The following is a 24,743-nucleotide window of genomic DNA, read 5'->3' as shown; positions in this document are numbered from 1 at the left end:
CAACACAACAGCATGCTAAAAGCATCCGCACACAACACAACAGCATGCTAAAAGCATCCGCGCACAACACAACAGCATGCTAAAAGCATCCGCACACAGAACACAGCAGCATGCTAAAAGCATCCGCACACAAAACAACAGCATGCTAAAAGCATCCGCACACAACACAACAGCATGCTAAAAGCATCCGCGCACAACACAACAGCATGCTAAAAGCATCCGCACACAACACAACAGCATGCTAAAAGCATCCGCGCACAACACAACAGCATGCTAAAAGCATCCGCACACAGAACACAGCAGCATGCTAAAAGCCTCCGCACACAACACAACAGCATGCTAAAAGCATCCGCGCACAACACAACAGCATGCTAAAAGCATCCGCGCACAACACAACAGCATGCTAAAAGCATCCGCGCACAACACAACAGCATGCTAAAAGCATCCGCACACAACACAACAGCATGCTAAAAGCATCCGCACACAACACAACAGCATGCTAAAAGCATCCGCACACAACACAACAGCATGCTAAAAGCATCCGCACACAACACAACAGCATGCTAAAAGCAACCGCACACAACACAGGTTCCCGTCCTTATATCTATGGATACACCAGCATCACCTCAGACCTTTCCTCCTCCTCCTCCTCCTCCTCCTCTTCCTCAGGTGAAGAGGAACCTGATCAACGTGTCCTACCACATAGCCCAGTACACCAGCATCATCTCAGACCTGCGCTGTGAGATCCAGCGGCTCCAGAAGAAGATCGCCGACCAGGCGGGTCGCCAGGGCAACTCGGAGAAAGCCGACATCCGCCATGTCCAGGGTGAGTGACGTCCGGACGCCTTGTCCCGCCTTGTCAGCCCAGAAAGACCCAATGAACTCTAGATCAGTGCTTCCCAAAGTAGGGGTCCTTGAGGGAGTTCCAGGGGGGGACCCGGCTAAATGATAATTTGGAACCAAATGGACCATTATGAGTCTGTAACTCAGAGTAAAACTAGCATTGATTTTACAATATAAATTGGGGGTCCCAGAGATAGAAATACCATTAAATGGGCGGGTCCGTAGACTAATGCATGTCAAACTGGGGGTCCTTGGAATTAAATGGGTTGGAAATCTCTGCTAGAGCCGTAAAAATCCTCTCTTATTGGGGTCCCTGGCATATGGTTTCAAATGGGGGTCCGCAGGCTGATTATTGTCAATTTGGGGGTCCTTGACATGAAAGAGTTTGGGAACCACTGCTCTAGATATCTAGAGCGGTGATGCTTCTCAAAGTATGGGGTCCGGGGACACCATCATTTGAACCATTCCGTTTATACACTGGGTTTCATACTGGCATTCATATTAGTTAATATGAATATTAATATTAATATGAATATTAACTAATGAATATTAATATGAACTGGCATTCATATTAGCCCCGCCCTCCCCCATCACTGAGCCAGCTCCTTCAGGAACGTGCTCATCTTTGTAAACTCTTGCTTGGTCAAAAGAGAAAAGGCATTTTTATTTTATTTTTTCTGTCTTCTCAAAGACACACATGCAGATAAATTTACGTTCTGCCCTCGGCCTACTAGCCAAGTAACACCAGTATCCAGGTCAACATCGAAACAAATAATCCTCTCCTCTCCTCTCCTCTCCTCTCCTCTCCTCTCCTCTCCTCCCCTCCTGTATACAGCGGAGGTGCAGGCTCACTCCGGCCGCCAGGGCAGGGCAGAGATGGAGCAGCTGAGGGAGCAGCTTCTGGAGGCGTTCCGCCAGCAGATGGAGATCAGGAGGAACCTGATGGAGCTGGACAGCAGCAGCATGGAGATCCAGATGGACTCGTCCAAACACCTGCTCACCATCGCTGAGTCAGTACCTCGAGCTTTACCCTCAGTGCTAGTTGCTGAGTCAGTACCTCAGGCTTTACCCTCAGTGCTAGTTGCTGAGTCAGTCCTCAAGCTTTACCCTCAGTGCTAGTTGCCGAGTCAGTACCTCAGGCTTTACCCTCAGTGCTAGTTGCTGAGTCAGTACCTCAAGCTTTACCCTCAGTGCTAGTTGCTGAGTCAGTACCTCAGGCTTTACCCTCAGTGCTAGTTGCTGAGTCAGTACCTCAGGCTTTACCCTCAGTGCTAGTTGCTGAGTCAGTACCTCAGGCTTTACCCTCAGTGCTAATTGCTGAGTCAGTACCTCAGGCTTTACCCTCAGTGCTAGTTGCTGAGTCAGTACCTCAGGCTTTACCCTCAGTGCTAGTTGCTGAGTCAGTACCTCAGGCTTTACCCTCAGTGCTAGTTGCTGAGTCAGTACCTCAGGCTTTACCCTCAGTGCTAGTTGCTGAGTCAGTACCTCAGGCTTTACCCTCAGTGCTAGTTGCTGAGTCAGTCCTCAGGCTTTACCCTCAGTGCTAGTTGCTGAGTCAGTCCTCAGGCTTTACCCTCAGTGCTAGTTGCTGAGTCAGTCCTCAGGCTTTACCCTCAGTGCTAGTTGCTGAGTCAGTACCTCAAGCTTTACACTCAGTGCTAGTTGCTGAGTCAGTCCTCAGGCTTTACCCTCAGTGCTAGTTGCTGAGTCAGTACCTCAGGCTTTACCCTCAGTGCTAGTTGCTGAGTCAGTCCTCAGGCTTTACCCTCAGTGCTAGTTGCTGAGTCAGTACCTCAGGCTTTACCCTCAGTGCTAGTTGCTGAGTCAGTCCTCAGGCTTTACCCTCAGTGCTAGTTGCTGAGTCAGTACCTCAGGCTTTACCCTCAGTGCTAGTTGCTGAGTCAGTCCTCAGGCTTTACCCTCAGTGCTAGTTGCTGAGTCAGTACCTCAGGCTTTACCCTCAGTGCTAGTTGCTGAGTCAGTCCTCAGGCTTTACCCTCAGTGCTAGTTGCTGAGTCAGTACCTCAAGCTTTACCCTCAGTGTTAGGTCTATTAACCCATTCTGACCTGAGATCAGATTCTAAAAATGTCTGTTTGAAAATGACAGTTTTCTGAAAAAACTGTCGGTGGTTCTTCGATTTTTCAAAAATAGCAGACCTACAAGCTCGTAGCGCGCCACTCGGTGGCGCGCTATGCGCTTGTAGATCTGCTATTTTTCAATAGCTAAAGCATAGCATAATGCTAACACCAAAACGGGTTCCCGCCCAACATGGGTTAAATCGATCCCGAAGATAATCGGCGGGATTAATATTGATATATATCGATATACGATATATCGTTGCATGCCTACTGATCACCCTGTTCTTGGTTGTTGCTGTCGTATAGCACGTTTAAGTACAGTACTGGAGTTTAATGTCGGTTTCTGTTGGTTGTCGTTCGTCCAGCTGGGAACAGGAGCGGTGCAAGCGGCGCAGGAAGTGGCGCGCGGAGAGGAGGAAGGAGAGCGTGAACAAGGAGGAGAGCGAGAAGGAGTCGGACTGTCCGCCGGACTCGCCCCCGGACGCCACCGCGAGCGCCGAGACCCGCGAGGTGAGCCTGGCCCGCGAGACCCTCGGAGCGCTCACGGACCAGCAGAAGAAGATCAGCAAGCAGAAGGTATGCCGTAAAGCAGAAGGTATGCCGTAAAGCAGAAGGTATGCCGTAAAGCAGAAGGTATGTTACACAAAATATATCCAAAGGTCAGAGATCTTTTTGTGCACAGCTGCATTCTGGGACCTTACCATTAGCTTTAGAAACGGGTAGATTCATTGGTACTCCTGAGGAGGACAGAGTGTGTCTAGTGTGTGATTTGAAAGAAATTGAAAATGAAATTAATTTTTTGTTTTACTGCCCTTTATATGAAGAGTTAAGACATGTATTGTTTTGTAAGATGACAACCATCTGTGCTGGCTTTTTCTGGTTGGAGGACTATGAGAAGGTGGAGTTTTGTTTTGGGAGGGGTATTTTTGCTTTGGCAGACTTTTTATGCAAATCGTGGGAAATGAGGCAGAATGTTTTTTTTTGTGTAAAAATGTTTCTTTTTACACAATGCAATATTGAAGCAATGATATGGTGTGTCCTGTAAGTCCATGTGGGCTGGGCGCCTTTGGTGCATGACACAGAAATAAAGATTCTATCTATCTATCTATGCCGTAACGCAGGACTCTGCAGCAGGGTTGATTCCGTCGACTAAAACTAAGACGAACAATTATCTCCACTACTTTTTTTTTTTCCACTGACGTCGAAAACTAAATGGAAACTAAATGAAAACTAAGCTATGGTGACTAAAAGTAAGACCAAATATACTGACAATTTCGTCAGTTAGGAAGGGACTAAAAGGGACTAAAATAGCAGATCTACAAGCTCACAACTTCACTCACATGGATATGAAGCATCGACTGAAGGTGGAAATGTACAAATATACCCAAAGAGTAACACAATAAGCGTTAGAAACGAGTCAAACAACCCAGAGACTACATTTCCCGGGTAGGCGGGGTGGCTGCAGCTGTCCGTCGCACAACAGAAACTGACATGTTAAAGGTGCAGTGAAATGAAAAAGACGTTTTTCACACTTTTAGACCATATCCGTGGTCATTATATGGGCATACCTAACAATGGATGCCAAAAGAATGTGAAAATTCTCATTTCTGTGTGTTTTTATATCAAAGGTCCAAAAAAACGATTGCATTATTTATTTATTAAAACGAAAACGTGCTGCGTGACGACGTGTAGAGATACACATCGATAAAAGCCAATAACAATGAAGCTCACCCGTTTAATTTCCCATATTTGTGCGTCCGTCCATCACAGCTGCTACTGATTACAGAATACTCCGTTTTTATTTCCATTCCAGATAACATCCAGACAGTGTATTACTCGCTTTCAACTTAATCATCACGCTAGAATATGTATCTGAAAACATTATATGGAAGAAATAAGCCACATAACAGTAAACTGGTTGTGCTGGCCGACCATATGATTTATAAACAAACAACACCACGCTGTTGCGCCTAGCATAGCTACCGTCCCTAGCTACCGTCCCATCGCCTGAAGGGATGCGACGCTCTGATTGGTTCAGAAACTTCAGACCGGTGTTTCATGTTGAAACACCATTTTCATGTTGTTCACCATTTCCGTTTCACTGCGCCTTTAATAAAAAATAAATAAATACAATTGTATTGATATTTAATGTTTCGTATACGAGTCGAGTCACCGCCAGCTGAGCTTACGTCAACGAGGAATCTCAGGAACGCACTGTGTTGACAGCTGGGCGTGACGTATATTAGCAGCGACATTGCTTACATATGTAGTTTCAAGGCTTTTGCGGCCAAAGTAATTCCATTTTCTCCAGAAACTGGCCGTATCAAATATCAATGGACATCATTAACGAGGCACAGCCACCCCCCTGACAGAAAGGCCGGGATGATCGGTTTATCTTTCAAACACAGTTCTTATATGAAGCGACCTAAAATCGTCCTATGGTGATTTCAATGCAATTTAAAAAAAATACATGAACCTGTGTACTGGCGCCCTCTACTGAAAGTGGCGTCAGACTTCGGTGCTCTCTATAGGGCTCCATTTTCGTCAGCGCTAAACCCCTTATCCCTAAACTTCTTTGCCTTTTTTTTTTTTTACTATTTTGCTAAACATTTTTGAATAGTTCAAATGGCCAGTCTACAAGCTCACAACGTGCACATATAGAGTGGCTAGTTGAACTATTCAAAAATGTTTTTCAAAATAGTAAAAAAAGGCAAAGAAGTTTAAAGATAAGGGGTTCAGCGGTGCGAAAATGGCGCCCATAGATCACCAAAAACGAAATGTACATTGCGCAACGAAATATTAAATTAACCCATTTTGGACGGGAACCCCTTTTGGTGTTTAAACTAAGCATTATGTTATGCTTTAGCTATTTAAAAATAGCAGATCTACAAGCTCATAGCGCGCCACCGAGTGGCGTCGCTACGAGCTTGTAGATCTGCTATAAGACCAGCGTGTGTGTGTCCAGTTGGAAACCTCGTATGAATCTGATCTCAGGTCAGAATGGGTTACCAAAATCTTCCCTCCCGTTTTTCCCTCCCCAGGCGTCTCTGGAGCGCCGCTTCCTGGAGCTCCGCGAGCGCGCGCGGCGGCTGGAGGACGCGTTGCCGCGGCGGGTGAGTTCTGAGGAGCAGCGGGAGGTTCTGGTTCTGCTCTGCAAGGTCCACGAGCTGGAGGTCCAGAACGCAGAGATGCAGTCCCGGGCCCTGCTCAAGGACAACGTGATCCGCCAGAAGAACGTGGCCGTGCAGCGCTTTGAGCAGCACCGGCACCTCTGCGACCAGATCATCCAGCAGCAGAGGAGGTTCATAGACGGTGCGTTTGGGGGGGGGGGTTTAATAATAATGTCTTTTTAAAATGTATTATTTCTCTTTTTTATCCTGGTCTCTAAACTGCCTCCCCCTGGCCAGCCGGGGCGCCTGATGGAGGGGAAAGGAACTGGTTGGAATAACGTGTTCCTTCCACGCGCTACGTCCAACCAGGGAAACTCCCCCCTGTCAGGTGTAAAGGAGCAACTTGGACACTCGGGCATGAAGGAAGCATGAGTTCAAGTCCGTTGCTCTCCCCTTGTCCCCCATATATGGGGACTAGGTTGGTGGAGGGTGTGTAGAGCCCAGGATCACATTAGATGATTGACACAGGGGTGAAAAATGGGTTACAAAATTGTGGGATAAAAGATATATTTAAAAAAAAAAATGAATTTTTAAGTTGTTCTCAATATTTCATGTCAAGGACCTCTAGAATTATATGTATTTGTAGACCTATAGCAGACCTACAAGCTCATAGCGCGCCACCGAGTGGCGCGCTATGAGCTTGTAGGTCTGCTATTTTTGAAAAATTGTGAAAACGTGTCGCAAATCTTTGAATATATTATTCTTTCAGAGCGAACGTTTTTTAACTCAAATCTTTGCTTCTGGTGGATCCCTCCCTGGAACAACATATTTTCAGATGGGGGTCGGAGGCCAAATACATATAATTCTAGAGGTCCTTGACATGAAATATTGAGAACATTTTCAATAGCTAAATTATAACATAATGTTTAAAACACCAAAAGGGGTTCCCACCCAAAAATGGGTTAACGTAGACTGAAACTAAGACTACCTTTTTCCACTGATGAAAACTAAATGGACAACTAAATGAAAACTAAGCTATGACGACTAAAACTAAGACTAAATATATAGCAGTAGAGGCCCTTCATAGACGGTTGAGTTGGGTTGGGTTCCAGTGTTGTTTTCGTCGACTAAAACTAAGACGAAAAATTTTCGTCGACTACCTTTTTTCACTGACTAAAACTAAATAAAAACAAATCTATATGGCGCTTCATAGACGGTGGGTTTAGGGTTCAGTTTATTTCCCGAAATGTTGATGACGAAAAACATGTTTGTCGACTAACCTTTTTCCACTGATGAAAACTAAACGGAAACTAAATGAAAACTAAGCTATGACGACTAAAACTAAGACTAAATATATCGACAATTTCGTCAAGAAATAAAAACTAGACTAAAATGTTAGGAAAGGGACTAGTAGAAGTCATTTTACACTTGGTTGCAAATAGCCGATATACAAAAGACTAAAAATGGAATAACGTGTTCCTTCCAACGCGCTACGTCCAACCAGGGAAACTCCCCCCTGTCAGGAGGAATAACGTGTTCCTTCCAACGCGCTACGTCCAACCAGGGAAACTCCCCCCTGTCAGGTGGAATAACGTGTTCCTTCCAACGCGCTACGTCCAACCAGGGAAACTCCCCCCTGTCAGGAGGAATAACGTGTTCCTTCCACGCGCTACGTCCAACCAGGGAAACTCCCCCCTGTCAGGAGGAATAACGTGTTCCTTCCAACGCGCTACGTCCAACCAGGGAAACCCCCCCCTGTCAGGAGGAATAACGTGTTCCTTCCAACGCGCTACGTCCAACCAGGGAAACCCCCCCCTGTCAGGTGGAATAACGTGTTCCTTCCACGCGCTACGTCCAACCAGGGAAACTCCCCCCTGTCAGGAGGAATAACGTGTTCCTTCCAACGCGCTACGTCGTCCAACCAGGGAAACCCCCCCCCTGTCAGGAGGAATAACGTGTTCCTTCCACGCGCTACGTCCAACCAGGGAAACTCCCCCCTGTCAGGAGGAATAACGTGTTCCTTCCACGCGCTACGTCCAACCAGGGAAACTCCCCCCTGTCAGGAGGAATAACGTGTTCCTTCCAACGCGCTACGTCCAACCAGGGAAACCCCCCCCTGTCAGGTGGAATAACGTGTTCCTTCCACGCGCTACGTCCAACCAGGGAAACTCCCCCCTGTCAGGAGGAATAACGTGTTCCTTCCACGCGCTACGTCCAACCAGGGAAACCCCCCCCTGTCAGGAGGAATAACGTGTTCCTTCCACGCGCTACGTCCAACCAGGGAAACTCCCCCCTGTCAGGAGGAATAACGTGTTCCTTCCAACGCGCTACGTCGTCCAACCAGGGAAACTCCCCCCTGTCAGGAGGAATAACGTGTTCCTTCCAACGCGCTACGTCGTCCAACCAGGGAAACTCCCCCCTGTCAGGAGGAATAACGTGTTCCTTCCACGCGCTACGTCCAACCAGGGAAACTCCCCCCTGTCAGGAGGAATAACGTGTTCCTTCCACGCGCTACGTCCAACCAGGGAAACTCCCCCCTGTCAGGAGGAATAACGTGTTCCTTCCAACGCGCTACGTCGTCCAACCAGGGAAACTCCCCCCTGTCAGGAGGAATAACGTGTTCCTTCCAACGCGCTACGTCGTCCAACCAGGGAAACTCCCCCCTGTCAGGAGGAATAACGTGTTCCTTCCACGCGCTACGTCCAACCAGGGAAACTCCCCCCTGTCAGGAGGAATAACGTGTTCCTTCCACGCGCTACGTCCAACCAGGGAAACTCCCCCCTGTCAGGAGGAATAACGTGTTCCCTCCACGCGCTACGTCCAACCAGGGAAACTCCCCCCTGTCAGGAGGAATAACGTGTTCCTTCCACGCGCTACGTCCAACCAGGGAAACTCCCCCCTGTCAGGAGGAATAACGTGTTCCTTCCACGCGCTACGTCCAACCAGGGAAACTCCCCCCTGTCAGGAGGAATAACGTGTTCCTTCCACGCGCTACGTCCAACCAGGGAAACTCCCCCCTGTCAGGTGGAATAACGTGTTCCTTCCACGCGCTACGTCCAACCAGGGAAACTCCCCCCCTGTCAGGTGGAATAACGTGTTCCTTCCACGCGCTACGTCCAACCAGGGAAACTCCCCCCTGTCAGGAGGAATAACGTGTTCCTTCCACGCGCTACGTCCAACCAGGGAAACTCCCCCCTGTCAGGAGGAATAACGTGTTCCTTCCACGCGCTACGTCCAACCAGGGAAACTCCCCCCTGTCAGGAGGAATAACGTGTTCCTTCCACGCGCTACGTCCAACCAGGGAAACTCCCCCCTGTCAGGTGGAATAACGTGTTCCTTCCACGCGCTACGTCCAACCAGGGAAACCCCCCCCTGTCAGGAGGAATAACGTGTTCCTTCCACGCGCTACGTCCAACCAGGGAAACTCCCCCCTGTCAGGAGGAATAACGTGTTCCTTCCACGCGCTACGTCCAACCAGGGAAACTCCCCCCTGTCAGGAGGAATAACGTGTTCCTTCCACGCGCTACGTCCAACCAGGGAAACTCCCCCCTGTCAGGAGGAATAACGTGTTCCTTCCACGCGCTACGTCCAACCAGGGAAACTCCCCCCTGTCAGGTGGAATAACGTGTTCCTTCCACGCGCTACGTCCAACCAGGGAAACTCCCCCCTGTCAGGAGGAATAACGTGTTCCTTCCACGCGCTACGTCCAACCAGGGAAACTCCCCCCTGTCAGGAGGAATAACGTGTTCCTTCCACGCGCTACGTCCAACCAGGGAAACCCCCCCCTGTCAGGAGGAAAGGAGCAACTTGGACACTCAGGCATGAAGGAAGCATGAGTTCAAGTCCGTTGCTCTCCCCTTGACCCCCATATATGGGGACTAGGTTGGTGGAGGGTGTGTTTGTGTAGAGCCCAGGATCACATTAGATGATTGACACAGGGGTGAAAAATGGGTTACAAAATTGTGGGATAAAAATTATAAAAAAAAAAAAAAAAAGACTAAAATGTACTGTAAAAAACAACACTGTTGGGTTGGCTGTATATATTTAGGTGCAGTAAAGTGGTACACGTCCAATTAAGGCACCCTGTGGTTTCCATTCTGTATATATGTAGGTGCAGTAAAGTGGTACATATACTGTATATATTTAGGTGCAGTAAAGTGGTACACGTCCAATTAAGGCACCCTGTGGTTTCCATTCTAAAACCTGTATATATTTAGGTGCAGTAAAGTGGTACACGTCCAATTAAGGCACCCTGTGGTTTCCATTCTAAAACCTGTATATATGTAGGTGCAGTAAAGTGGTACACGTCCAATGAAGGCACCCTGTGGTTTCCATTCTGTATATATGTAGGTGCAGTAAAGTGGTACACGTCCAATGAAGGCACCCTGTGGTTTCCATTCTGTATATATGTAGGTGCAGTAAAGTGGTACACGTCCAATTAAGGCACCCTGTGGTTTCCATTCTGTATATATTTAGGTGCAGTAAAGTGGTACACGTCCAATTAAGGCACCCTGTGGTTTCCATTCTGTATATATTTAGGTGCAGTAAAGTGGTACACGTCCAATTAAGGCACCCTGTGGTTTCCATTCTGTATATATTTAGGTGCAGTAAAGTGGTACACGTCCAATTAAGGCACCCTGTGGTTTCCATTCTGTATATATGTAGGTGCAGTAAAGTGGTACACGTCCAATTAAGGCACCCTGTGGTTTCCATTCTGTATATATGTAGGTGCAGTAAAGTGGTACACGTCCAATTAAGGCACCCTGTGGTTTCCATTCTGTATATATTTAGGTGCAGTAAAGTGGTACACGTCCAATGAAGGCACCCTGTGGTTTCCATTCTGTATATATTTAGGTGCAGTAAAGTGGTACACGTCCAATTAAGGCACCCTGTGGTTTCCATTCTGTATATATTTAGGTGCAGTAAAGTGGTACACGTCCAATTAAGGCACCCTGTGGTTTCCATTCTGTATATATGTAGGTGCAGTAAAGTGGTACACGTCCAATTAAGGCACCCTGTGGTTTCCATTCTGTATATATGTAGGTGCAGTAAAGTGGTACACGTCCAATTAAGGCACCCTGTGGTTTCCATTCTGTATATATGTAGGTGCAGTAAAGTGGTACACGTCCAATTAAGGCACCCTGTGGTTTCCATTCTGTATATATTTAGGTGCAGTAAAGTGGTACATATACTGTATATATTTAGGTGCAGTAAAGTGGTACACGTCCAATTAAGGCACCCTGTGGTTTCCATTCTGTATATATGTAGGTGCAGTAAAGTGGTACACGTCCAATGAAGGCACCCTGTGGTTTCCATTCTGTATATATGTAGGTGCAGTAAAGTGGTACACGTCCAATGAAGGCACCCTGTGGTTTCCATTCTGTATATATGTAGGTGCAGTAAAGTGGTACACGTCCAATTAAGGCACCCTGTGGTTTCCATTCTGTATATATGTAGGTGCAGTAAAGTGGTACACGTCCAATTAAGGCACCCTGTGGTTTCCATTCTGTATATATGTAGGTGCAGTAAAGTGGTACACGTCCAATTAAGGCACCCTGTGGTTTCCATTCTGTATATATGTAGGTGCAGTAAAGTGGTACACGTCCAATGAAGGCACCCTGTGGTTTCCATTCTGTATATATGTAGGTGCAGTAAAGTGGTACACGTCCAATGAAGGCACCCTGTGGTTTCCATTCTAAAACCTGTATTATAGTACACGTCATTACAGTAATTAGTGTCATTACAGTAATTAGTGTCATTACAGTAATTAGTGTCATTACAGTAATTAGTGTCATTACAGTAGTTAGTGTTAACATCCCTAGTTTACAAGTAGCCGAGGTAATATGAGGATGATTACGACTGTGTGTGTGTGTGTGTGTGTGTGTGTGTGTGTGTGTGTGTGTGTGTGTGTGTGTGTGTGTGTGTGTCTCTCTCTCTCTCTCTCTCTCTCAATTTAATTCAAAGCTTCAGAGCTTTATTGGCATGAGAAAACATACGTTTACATTGCCAAAGCAAAAGTGGAACAAAACAATCAAGATAAAACAATACAGTAAACGTGTAAACAGAGCTGTGTTATATTAACACTTTGAGTAATATACCATCTTGTGAGATGATACAAGATTGTGCATTTTCTGTCAGAGATAGTTATACATCCACATAGGAGACGCTTTATATACTTTTGAAAGTTGACAGCAGTTGAAAGAATTGTATACTGTACGAAGGGGTTTGCTGGTTGTAGGCTATATCACCCTTACACCAGTGTGCCTATTAGAGCACCATGCAGGACCATAGTCGGCTTGTGGTTTCACATATATTTATTGAGGATGATGGTTGAACTGAAGAGAACAGGAAATGAAAAGTAGTAACAATCAGTACCAAACAAAGGCATAAATAACTATAGAGCGTAACAAACAATCATATAACATTACAGGGATGCATCGGATAAATAACATTACAGGATCTCAGTGTAAGAGAAGATACAGTTTAAACAGAGAAGAGACTTACTTATATTAACGCATCAAGGTGGACATAATCAGGTTTACCTCTTCACCCATTCAACATTTCTATACCAAATGAGACCAAATGTTTTCTCTGAGGGTTACACCTGGGCCTTTATAGGCCAGCCACAGGTGGGCCCAACTAGTAGTCAGTATAGCCCCACCCACCACTAGAGGAGGAATGAGGTGATCAGCTCCGGTTCCACCCCACTCTCAGCCGGAGAGTGGTGGGGTTTTCTACAGCAGTATTTCAACGTTTTAAACATGTTGTAAACATTTGGTGGTTTTCCATCTCTCTCTCTCTCTCAGACCACAGCCTGCTGGTCCCTCCTCACCTCCAGGAGTTGTACGACATGTACCTGAGAGAACATGATGAGAGGAACCTGGACAGAGCCATGGCTCTGGAGAAGGTCACCATCCGACGCTCCATGAAGGTAGAGCAACACCACAAAACACCACACCACACCACACAACACAACGCCATGCCACGCCACGCCACGCCACACCACACCACACCACACCACGCCACGCCACACCACACCACACCACACCACACCACGCCACGCCACGCAACACCACACCACACCACGCCACGCCACACCACGCCACGCCACGCCACGCCACGCCACACAGTGGAACCTTTTATTTTTGCCTAAATCAGCTGTTTGTGACACTGGCCCACCTCTTAATCAGCTGTTTGTGACACTGGCCCACCTATATTCTAAATCAGCTGTCTGTGACACTGGCCCACCTATATTCTAAATCAGCTGTTTGTGACACTGGCCCACCTATATTCTAAATCAGCTGTTTGTTACACTGGCCCACCTATATTCTAAATCAGCTGTCTGTTACACTGGCCCACCTATATTCTAAATCTGCTGTTTGTGACACTGGCCCACCTATATTCTAAATCAGCTGTTTGTGACACTGGCCCACCTATATTCTAAATCAGCTGTCTGTTACACTGGCCCACCTATATTCTAAATCAGCTGTTTGTTACACTGGCCCACCTATATTCTAAATCAGCTGTCTGTTACACTGGCCCACCTATATTCTAAATCAGCTGTTTGTGACACTGGCCCACCTATATTCTAAATCAGCTGTTTGTTACACTGGCCCACCTATATTCTAAATCAGCTGTTTGTTACACTGGCCCACCTATATTCTAAATCAGCTGTTTGTTACACTGGCCCACCTATATTCTAAATCAGCTGTTTGTTACACTGGCCCACCTATATTCTAAATCAGCTGTCTGTGACACTGGCCCACCTATATTCTAAATCAGCTGTCTGTGACACTGGCCCACCTATATTCTAAATCAGCTGTCTGTTACACTGGCCCATCTATATTCTAAATCAGCTGTCTGTGACACTGGCCCACCTATATTCTAAATCAGCTGTCTGTGACACTGGCCCATCTATATTCTAAATCAGCTGTTTGTGACACTGGCCCACCTATATTCTAAATCAGCTGTTTGTGACACTGGCCCACCTATATTCTAAATCAGCTGTTTGTTACACTGGCCCACCTATATTCTTAATCAGCTGTTTGTTACACTGGCCCACCTATATTCTAAATCAGCTGTTTGTGACACTGGCCCACCTATATTCTAAATCAGCTGTCTGTGACACTGGCCCACCTATATTCTAAATCAGCTGTCTGTGACACTGGCCCACCTATATTCTAAATCAGCTGTCTGTGACACTGGCCCACCTATATTCTAAATCAGCTGTCTGTGACACTGGCCCACCTATATTCTAAATCAGCTGTCTGTGACACTGGCCCACCTATATTCTTATTGAAAAGATCATGTTACCACCCTGGTAGTATATTATGTAGAGGTCTTCACGGGTCCCAAAAAATGGTCCCGAAATCCAAAATTAATCTGTGATATTTTACCGATTCCGACCCATTCCGAAAACTCTGCTATTTTCCAATAGCTAAAGTATAACATAATGCTTAGTTAACCCATTCTGACCTGAGATCAGATTCATACGAGGTTTCCACTGGACACACGCTGGTCTGACGAACCCATTCTGACCTGAGATCAGATTCTATAAAAATGTCAGTCGTTCTTCGATTTTTTTTCAAAAATAGCAGACCTACAAGCTCGTATCGCGCCACTCGGTGGCGCGATATGAGCTTGTAGATCTGCTATTTTTCAATAGCTAAAGCATAACATGATGCCGACACCAAAATGGGTGCCCGGTCAGAATGGGTTAAAACACCAAAAGGGGTTCCCGTCCAGAATGTGTTAAACCAAACCTGAATGGATCCGTGACTATTTCGTCCGATTCCGATCTGTTCCGAGATTTCTTTGGTGCCGAGCCCGACCGAGATCCAATATTTCCAACATTCCGAGAGACCCGACCGACCCAGCCAGGCAGACATAAATGTGGACTTCATGAAATAATATAGCGGACGTATTGACCAATTACAATGTTATGATTAAAAGGAGAGGTTTGCTGCACAGGCTGCAGCAGAGGGTGGGAGGGATACAGAGAGACTTGCCTCTTCTCGTCTCCTCAGAGTGCGTGCATTTAAAATTAACCAAATGGATCATTTGTGTTTTTAACACACAATCATCAGAGTTTTAGCAGCGTGTACCGGTCTTGGCTGAATGGAATATTAACAAGGCACAACACTCAATGCACTTTAATATAAACAGCTCCTACTTTGCTCTCTTCTAGCTTTATCCACGTGTCTCGAATACAGTCAGACTGGCACACAATCACACACTGATTGAATATTTTTATTAACATTTGGACGTACGCATAAGCTGATTATGATAAAACACGGCTCCGACCTGAGCAGGTCTCATGTCCACTCGGGTATTATAATACTAAACATAAGAACGGATTAAATAAAACTTCTGTGGAAAAGAGTCATCGTTACAGACGAGACATTCAGAGAACGCATTTTCCTCTGGGGAAAAAAAAAGACGCTGCTGGGCTTTTTTTGAAGTAGAGTTTGTTGTCAAGAACGACACCCAAATATTTGTAGCTCTCTGTATTGCACTGCACTGCACTGCACTGTATTGTATTGTATTGTACTGTACTGTACTGTACTGTACTGTACTGTACTGTACTGTACTGTATTGTACTGTATTGTTCTCCTCTCCAGGAGGGCTCCCTGCCTCAGATCTCGCTGCCCAGCCGCGGACGAGACCCGCTACAGGAAATGGACTCTGACCAGGAGAGTGTCCGCAACGGAGCGACCAATCACAGACGAGGACAGGCTAAGATCCGACGGCACACCCTGCCCCCCATCCTACCTGAACCCGACGGGTAAGGACTCCCCCCCCCCATCCTACCTGAACCCGATGGGTAAGGACCCCCCCCCCCCATCCTACCTGAACCCGATGGGTAAGGACCCCCCCCCCCCCATCCTACCTGAACCCGATGGGTAAGAACCCCCCCCCATCCTACCTGAACCCGACGGGTAAGGACCCCCCCCCCCCCATCCTACCTGAACCCGACGGGTAAGGACCCCCCCCCCATCCTACCTGAACCCGACGGGTAAGGACCCCCCCCATCCTACCTGAACCCGACGGGTAAGGACCCCCCCCCCATCCTACCTGAACCCGATGGGTAAGGACCCCCCCCCCCCCCATCCTACCTGAACCCGACGGGTAAGGACCCCCCCCCCATCCTACCTGAACCCGACGGGTAAGGACCCCCCCCCCCCATCCTACCTGAACCCGACGGGTAAGGACCCCCCCCCCCCCATCCTACCTGAACCCGACGGGTAAGGACCCCCCCCCATCCTACCTGAACCCGACGGGTAAGGACCCCCCCCCCCCATCCTACCTGAACCCGACGGGTAAGGACCCCCCCCCCCATCCTACCTGAACCCGACGGGTAAGGACCCCCCCCCCATCCTACCTGAACCCGACGGGTAAGGACCCCCCCCCATCCTACCTGAACCCGACGGGTAAGGACCCCCCCCCCCCATCCTACCTGAACCCGACGGGTAAGGACCCCCCCCCATCCTACCTGAACCCGATGGGTAAGGACCCCCCCCCATCCTACCTGAACCCGACGGGTAAGGACCCCCCCCCCATCCTACCTGAACCCGATGGGTAAGGACCCCCCCCCCCCATCCTACCTGAACCCGATGGGTAAGAACCCCCCCCCCCATCCTACCTGAACCCGACGGGTAAGGACCCCCCCCCCATCCTACCTGAACCCGACGGGTAAGGACCCCCCCCCATCCTACCTGAACCCGACGGGTAAGAACCCCCCCCCCCCCATCCTACCTGAACCCGATGGGTAAGAACCCCCCCCCCCATCCTACCTGAACCCGATGGGTAAGAACCCCCCCCCCATCCTACCTGAACCCGATGGGTAAGGACCCCCCCCCCCATCCTACCTGAACCCGATGGGTAAGAACCCCCCCCCATTCTACCTGAACCCGACGGGTAAGGACCCCCCCCCCCCATCCTACCTGAACCCGACGGGTAAGAACCCCCCCCCCCATCCTACCTGAACCCGACGGGTAAGAACCCCCCCCCCCCATCCTACCTGAACCTGACGGGTAAGAACCCCCCCATCCTACCTGAACCCGACGGGTAAGGACCCCCCCCCCCCATCCTACCTGAACCCGACGGGTAAGGACCCCCCCCCCCCATCCTACCTGAACCCGATGGGTAAGGACCCCCCCCCCCCCCATCCTACCTGAACCCGATGGGTAAGGACCCCCCCCCCCATCCTACCTGAACCCGACGGGTAAGGACCCCCCCCACCATCCTACCTGAACCCGACGGGTAAGGACCCCCCCCCCCCCCATCCTACCTGAACCCGACGGGTAAGGACCCCCCCCCCATCCTACCTGAACCCGACGGGTAAGAACCCCCCCCCCCATCCTACCTGAAACCGATGGGTAAGGACCCCCCCCATCCTACCTGAAACCGATGGGTAAGGACCCCCCCCCCATCCTACCTGAACCCGACGGGTAAGGACCCCCCCCCATCCTACCTGAAACCGATGGGTAAGGACCCCCCCCCCCATCCTACCTGAAACCGATGGGTAAGGACCCCCCCCCCATCCTACCTGAACCCGACGGGTAAGACACACTCTGCCCCCCATCCTACCTGAAGCCGACGGGTAAGGACCTAGACACACCCTGCCCCCCCCCCCCCATCCTAACCGAACCCGACGGGTAAGGACCCCCCCCCCATCCTAACCGAACCCAACGGGTAAGCATCTGTGTCTGTAAAGTATCCATCCATCCATTCGTCCATCTCCAACCGCTTATCCGGAGTCGGGTGAAGGGGGATTACAGCTCCAGCAGAGAGCTGGAGACTTCCCACTCCAAATAGCAACATGTTGTATATCCTGGAGGGCCAGTTTGGAGATAATAATCCTAACCTAACCGTGCTGAGATTTGGAGAAGAAGTTTGAGAATGACTTTAAAGATTATACTCAACATTCTAATTACCGCTGTCTGTCTGTCTGTCTGTCTGTCTGTCTGTCTGTCTGTCTGTCTGTCTGTCTGTCTGTCTGTCTGTCTGTCTGTCTGTCTGTCTGTCTGCCTGCCTGCCTGCCTGCCTGCCTGCCTGCCTGTCTGTCTGCCTGCCTGTTGACATTCCAGGGACAACAACCGGGTGTTTAAGAGCAGTCCTCATGCCAGACACATGAAGAACTCCGTAGTGATGACTCCGCCTCCCATTCACATCAACGGACACGGCAACCGAGAGGTGAGACACGCCCTCTATTTTGACATCATCACGTTATAGAAGCGAGATGCAAAGAGTGGCCGTTTAATTGTTGTACAAAGAACATTGTTAAAAAGAACATGGAATAGAGCACCGAAGTCCTGACGTAACTCGCTCATCCCGACGATTCCCCTGGTTCGCGGAAGTAATGTCTCTATGGAGAATAACATGGGGTGCTCTTAATATCGTCTCGTCTACTATAAGCGTTGTGGTCCAAAAATAAACAAGCTGTCTCTGCGTTATTGTTAGGGAGGTGTCTCTGTATCGTTTGCAACAGTCAGTCACTCATATGATACAGTCTGCTTCTAGCGAAAATCTAACTAATTCAGCAGCAGTGACATTAGCGTTTTCTCTCAGTCAGTTGATTCTTCATATCCATATGAGTGAAGCGGCCGGGGTGACATGTTTATTTTTCAAACACAGTTCTTATATGAGGCGATCTAAAATCGCCCTATGGGGATTTCAATGCAACTAAACAAATACATGAACCTGTGTATACTGGCGCCCTCTACTGAAAGTGACGTCAGACTTCGGTGCTCTCTATAACATGGAAATAATTATTTCCGCTCCACTACAAGCCGTAATAAGGGCCTTTCTCTGCCCCACCCCTTCTCCCATTGTTTATATTGTGTTTAGTTTCCAAGATGGCCGCAGCACCAGGAGGGGGTGGGGCGGAGTTTGTCTTGTGTCTGTGTTTAATGGCCGCTCCGATGCATTTCCAATGGAAGCCCATATGGTTTGACCAAACATTTTGTTTGATGGGGCAGAACACATCCATCAAAGCTGTGTTCAGACACAAGTCAGGTGTCAGACACAAGGCAAGTGTCTTGAATGCAGCCCAGTAAGGGCATATGTCTGTCTCTCTCTGTCTCTGTCTCTCTCTCTCTCTCTCTCTCTCTCTCTCTCTCTCTCTCTCTCTCTCTCTCTCTCTCCCCCCCCCCTAACAGGGTCTGCAGCCTCTGGGTCCAGACTGTCCTCTGAGATACAGCCATCTCAGTCACAGTGTCAGCAGTCACCTGGACTCGTCCCCGGAGAGCAGCGAGGCCGGGGCTGAAGTCCCCCTCTCACGCAAAGGTATAACGCACTTAACCCATTCTGACCTGAGATCAGATTCATACGAGGTTTTCCACTGGACACACACTGGTCTGATTAACCCATTCTGACCTGAGATCAGATTCTAAAAATGTCAGTCGTTCTTCGATTTTTTTTCAAAAATAGCAGACCTACAAGCTCGTATCGCGCCACTCGGTGGCGCGATATGAGCTTGTAGATCTAAAGGAACACCCTCACGGTTTCCATCGGCCACTCTAATACCGGCCACTCTACCTCTGAGCCACTGCCGGCCCTTTTTTATGTACTGTAGACTACGTTCTTTGCTTCATGCATGTTTGATGTGTGTTTGTAGATGTTCTCAATCTGCTGCACGAAATTGTCATTGTCGAACTGTCAAAATTAATGAACACAAATTGCCCAGTTTGGGACAAATAACCTTGACCACGACCATGACCTTTTTATCTGAAGCCACTCTGTCTCCTCATGGGCGTCTGTCCACTCACAGAGAGACAGAGCAGTTATTTATCTCTCTGTCTGTCTGTCCACACAGAGAGACAGCAGTTCTTTATCTAAAGCTCTCTGTCTGTCTGTCTGTCCACACAGAGAGACAGAGCAGTTATTTGCCTAAAGGGCGGCTGTGGCTCAGGAGGTAGAGCAGGTCATCCAATGATCCCTGGGTCGGCGGTTCGAATCCCGGCTCCTCCTGTCGAAGTGTCCTTGGGCAAAGACACTGAACCCTACATTGCCTCCAATGAGTCGGTCGGTGTGAGCTCGCCACCGTCGGTGTGTGAATGTGGGAAGTGAGGACGCTGGCGTCGACTGTTCGCCGCTTCACCTCCCAATGTATGAATGAATGAAACGTTGTAAAGCGCTTTGAGCACTTGGAAAAGCGCTATAAAAATGCAATTCATTAAATTCATTAAAGCTCTCTGTCTGTCTGTCTGTCTGTCTGTCTGTCTGTCTGTCTGTCTGTCTGTCTGTCTGTCTGTCTGTCTGTCTGTCTGTCTGTCTGTCTGTCTGTCTGTCTGTCTGTCTGTCTGTCTGTCTGTCTGTCTGTCTGTCTGTCTGTCTGTCTGTCTGTCTGTCTGTCTGTCTGTCTGTCTGTCTGTCTGTCTGTCTGTCTGTCTGTCTGTCTGTCTGTCTGTCTGTCTGTCTGTCTGTCTGTCTGTCTGTCTGTCTGTCTGTCTGTCTGTCTGTCTGTCTGTCTGTCTGTCTGTCTGTCTGTCTGTCTGTCTGTCTGTCTGTCTGTCTGTCTGTCTGTCTGTCTGTCTGTCTGTCCGTCCGTCTGTCTGTCTCACAGAGCGCCAGCAGCTCCTTCGAGGCGTCCAGAGCATCGCGGTGAAGGCGGCCCGCCGCCGCTCCAAAGCTCTGGAGGAAGTGGACGCCAGCATGAGGCTGCCCCCCCCTCCCTCCCCGCTCGACCCCAAGAAGCACAAGAGCAGCCTGTCGCTGAGCGAGACGGCGCCCCCTAGGGGCCTGGCGCTGCGGCGTGGCAGGTAGGGGCCGTCTTTATGTGTGTAATGTGTGGTTTTAGATATTTTAGATTTTAGCAGGCTCACTTATTCCTGGACTACATGTTGTCTCGGTATGACAGCCCTCCCCCTATCCCACAAGGAGAAGCAGTGCACCAAAGCATTATTGGAATTGTAGTCCAGGAAGGAAGTGAGCCCAGTGTTGATGTCATCAGAGACACTGGGCTCACTGCTAAAATCTAAACGAAAGTTTCTCCTCAAAATGAGACCAACTGCGATCTTATAAAAGTCTAAACTTTGATCACGCTAATAAAAGTGAAACCATCCCGCGACGATGCATAGCCTAGAATGAAGAATGGCTCAACTATGGACAGCTATCACTTCCGGTGGCGGGGGGGAAGTGACCCTTCTTGTAAGCTCGTAGCACAGATTTCTTTGGCATTGGCGGAACGTTCTGGCTTTATAGGGGAAGCACACATTGTGTTACCACAATGTGTGCTTCTCCTATGTAGCACAAATAGCTGACCTACAAGCTCACACCGTGTCGCATAGCGACGCGTTGTGTGACCTTCCATCCATCCATCCATCCATCCATCTTCAACCGCTTATCCGTAGTTGAGTCGCGGGGGCAACAGCTCCACCAGAGTGTTCCAGACTTCCCTCTCCAGAGCAACATTAGTGACTTCCTCCTGGGGGGATCCCGAGACGTTCCCCAGGCCGTTCCCAACTGCGCCTTGGTCTGCCCCGGGGTCTCCTCCCAGTGGGACCTTGTAGATATTTGATATTTGTACTATTTTGTCGAACTGATTTTGTGAAGGATTATGTTAACAGTTTGACTGTTTTTTACGTTTAACACGCATTTTAATCAACCCCCTTTCACTGCCGAGATTGTTGTATTACCTTTAGAGCATACGCTGATTATTTGGGCTTTTAATCCGCGAAAATCCAGCGAAAAAAGGTCCCGTGGTTTGTTATGATCCGAGTGTCGCATCCACCACCCGGATGCACCCGGAAGACGCACACAAGACTCGTCTCAATGAGGCGTTGCACCCAATGCATTTCCATTGGCCTCAATTTCCCAGAAGCCCTAGCAGCCCACAGCATGTGACGATTTCCGGTTTCGTCATCACAGCGAAGCCATCCAGTCTCATACTCCGCGACGAAGACGGATTTTCTTTTGATTCATTACATTACGGCGGATTAAACACATAAAACAAAAGGCGGGTATGTCCGATACGGCAGCGACATTAACCTGGAGTAATCCATTCGCGGCACGGAAACTGTTAACAATAATTGCGTCTACCTCCCGGCCCGCTAGGCCGCCCAGCCCCGAGCTGCGTCACGCCACCTCGGACGACAACATGTCCAGCAGCACGGCGGGGGAGGGGCCGGGGGGAGGAGCCCAGCAGGGCACGTGGACACGCCCCCGCAACCGCCCGCCGCCCCTCCTCCCCAATAAGAACCCCGCCCCCCGCGGCGAGCAGCAGGACTTTGAGGCCCGCCGCAGGAAGAGGCGGTCCCGCTCCTTCGAGGTCACCGGTCAAGCGGTGAGTAATTACTTCCTGTTCACTTTAGTAACGCCAGTGACCCGTTTATTGTCTGTATTTTTATCCCACGATTTTGTAACCCATTTTTCACCCCTGTGTCAATTATCTAACGTGATCCTGGGCTCTACACACCCTCCGCCAACCTGGGGAGAGCAACGGACTTGAACTCATGCTTCCTTCATGCCTGAGTGTCCAAGTCACTCTTTTACACCTGACAGGGGGGAGTTTCCCTGGTTGGACGTAGTGCATGGAAGGAACACGTTATTCCAACCAGTTCCTTTCAACTCCATCAGGCGTCCCGGCTGGCCAGGGGGAGGCGGTTTAGAGACCAGGATTACTGCATGTTTTTTTTTGAGGGTACCTACCCTAGGGGACACTAGGGTAGGTATATTATTATTATTATTATTATTATTACAGCTGCCTCACACCAAGACCACCGCGGCCCAGAGGTTCCGTCCCCTGGACAGCACGTCGGACCCCCACCTGCACATCAACGGCCAGCCCCCCGCCCCCCTGCTGCGACCCCCCCACCACCACAGGACCACGGGCCCCCCTCCCCTGACAACCAAAGCCAGGCCGCCCCTGCACAACCACAACGCCCAGCAAGCCCAGGGTAAAGACGGTGCTATATGACGTTATCCTTTGTATATAACACGCCTCGCTCCGCCACTGACGTGGCCCCCGAGAGGCGCTATGTGTCTGGGTTATGTCCCTATATCTGTTAAAGCTGCTATAAGCAATAGGTCAACATTTTAATGACCTTTTTTTACTTTTTTTTTTTTTTTTTTGGTATTCAGACAGCCAGCAATGATCAATCAAATCAAAAATATCTTACTGCAATCCATTTTGGGCAGGAACCCCTTTTGGTGTTTTAAATTATGTTATACTTTAGCTATTGAACAATAGCAGATCTACAAGCTCATAGTGCTGCACCGAGTGCCGCACTACGAGCTTGTAGATCTTTTTTTTTTTTATCGTGAAAATGTGGCGCAGGTTTTTTATATATATTCTTTCCCAGTGAACGCTTTTAACTCAAATCTTTGCTTCTGGGGGGGGGAGGGGTCCCTGGAACAACATAATTTAAGATTGGAGTCCAGGGCCAATCCCATATAATGGGAGACCTTGACATGAAATAGTTTGAAAACCACTGACACAGAAACATGGTTTTTTTCAGAAGACATTGTAGAATCATCCTCAGGTCTAAATGGGTTAAAAGTGTTAGGGGACCATTGCTCTGAACTGACCAAATTATGACAAGGAGCTCATATTTTAAAGACTGTGATGAAGTTATTATAATATATAGTTATATTGTTATAATATTATATTGATGGTCCACAGGCTCCACCAACGAGTCGTCCACAACCAACATCAGCAACCTGAGGCGAGGGCCCCACCTGAGACAACCCCAACCGCTGCTTTACGTCACCACCACGGGCCCCGGGGCCCAGCGCACACGCAGACACTGAGGGAGGAGGCCCCTAGAGGCCCCTAGCCTGCTTTATGTCATCACCACGGGCCCCTGGGCCCAGCACACACGCAAACACTGAGGGAGGAGGCCCCTAGCCTTCTCTACGACACTGAGGAGGCCCCTAGCCTTCTCTATGACACTGAGGAGGACACTGAGGAGGCCCCTAGCCTGCTTTACGACACTGAGGAGGCCCCTAGCCTTCTGTACGTCACTGAGGAGGCCCTTAGCCTTCTGTACGTCACTGAGGAGGCCCCTAGCCTGCTTTACGTCACTGAGGAGGACACTGAGGAGGCCCCTAGCCTGCTTTACGACACTGAGGAGGCCCCTAGCCTTCTGTATGTCACTGAGGAGGCCCCAAGCCTGCTTTAGGACACTGAAGAGGCCCCTAGCCTGCTTTACGACACTGAGGAGGCCCCTAGCCTGCTTTACGACACTGAGGAGGCCCCTAGCCTGCTTTAGGACACTGAGGAGGCCCCTAGCATTCTCTACGTCACTGAGGAGGCCCCTAGCATTCTCTACGACACTGAGGAGGCCCCTAGCCTTCTCTACGACACTGAGGAGGCCCCTAGCCTGCTTTAAGACACTGAGGAGGCCCCTAGCATTCTCTACGACACTGAGGAGGCCCCTAGCATTCTCTACGTCACTGAGGAGGCCCCTAGCCTGCTTTAGGACACTGAGGAGGCCCCTAGCCTGCTTTAGGACACTGAGGAGGCCCCTAGCATTCTCTACGTCACTGAGGAGGCCCCTAGCCTTCTCTACGACACCACCAACAGGCCCTGGGGGGAACACAAAGACACTGAGGAGGCCCCTAGCCTGCCTTACAGTAAATGGTGCATTTACTGTATATAACGCTTTTATCCAAAATCGCTTTACATAGATTGTGTACACCGCACCGACAATAGCTGATCTACAAGCTCACAACGTGTCACTCTGCGCCGCGTTGTGAGCTTGTATTATA

The 24,743-nt window shown here is 49.2% G+C and overlaps 1 protein-coding gene across 1 annotated transcript in view; it reads left to right on the top strand.

Annotated features, from left to right (window-relative positions):
• The window catches only part of LOC310874973 (kinesin-like protein KIF19), a gene marked incomplete at both ends in the record, with an annotated part of 80,653 nt that extends 56,870 nt beyond the window's left edge, over positions 1-23,783 (top strand). The window contains 12 exon segments of the mRNA XM_083787952.1: positions 670-826; positions 1,679-1,853; positions 3,288-3,498; positions 5,964-6,234; positions 12,839-12,963; positions 15,653-15,816; positions 18,122-18,227; positions 19,196-19,319; positions 20,599-20,794; positions 22,089-22,317; positions 22,735-22,930; positions 23,656-23,783. Of these exon segments, the coding sequence (XP_083644078.1) occupies positions 670-826; positions 1,679-1,853; positions 3,288-3,498; positions 5,964-6,234; positions 12,839-12,963; positions 15,653-15,816; positions 18,122-18,227; positions 19,196-19,319; positions 20,599-20,794; positions 22,089-22,317; positions 22,735-22,930; positions 23,656-23,783 (2,082 nt within the window).
• Positions 23,784-24,743: the final 960 nt, after the last annotated feature.

Source organism: Protomyctophum parallelum, assembly GCF_964188405.1.
Source record: "Protomyctophum parallelum genome assembly, chromosome: 17".
Lineage (NCBI taxonomy): Eukaryota > Metazoa > Chordata > Actinopteri > Myctophiformes > Myctophidae > Protomyctophum > Protomyctophum parallelum.
This window is presented reverse-complemented; position numbering and strand designations above follow the sequence as displayed.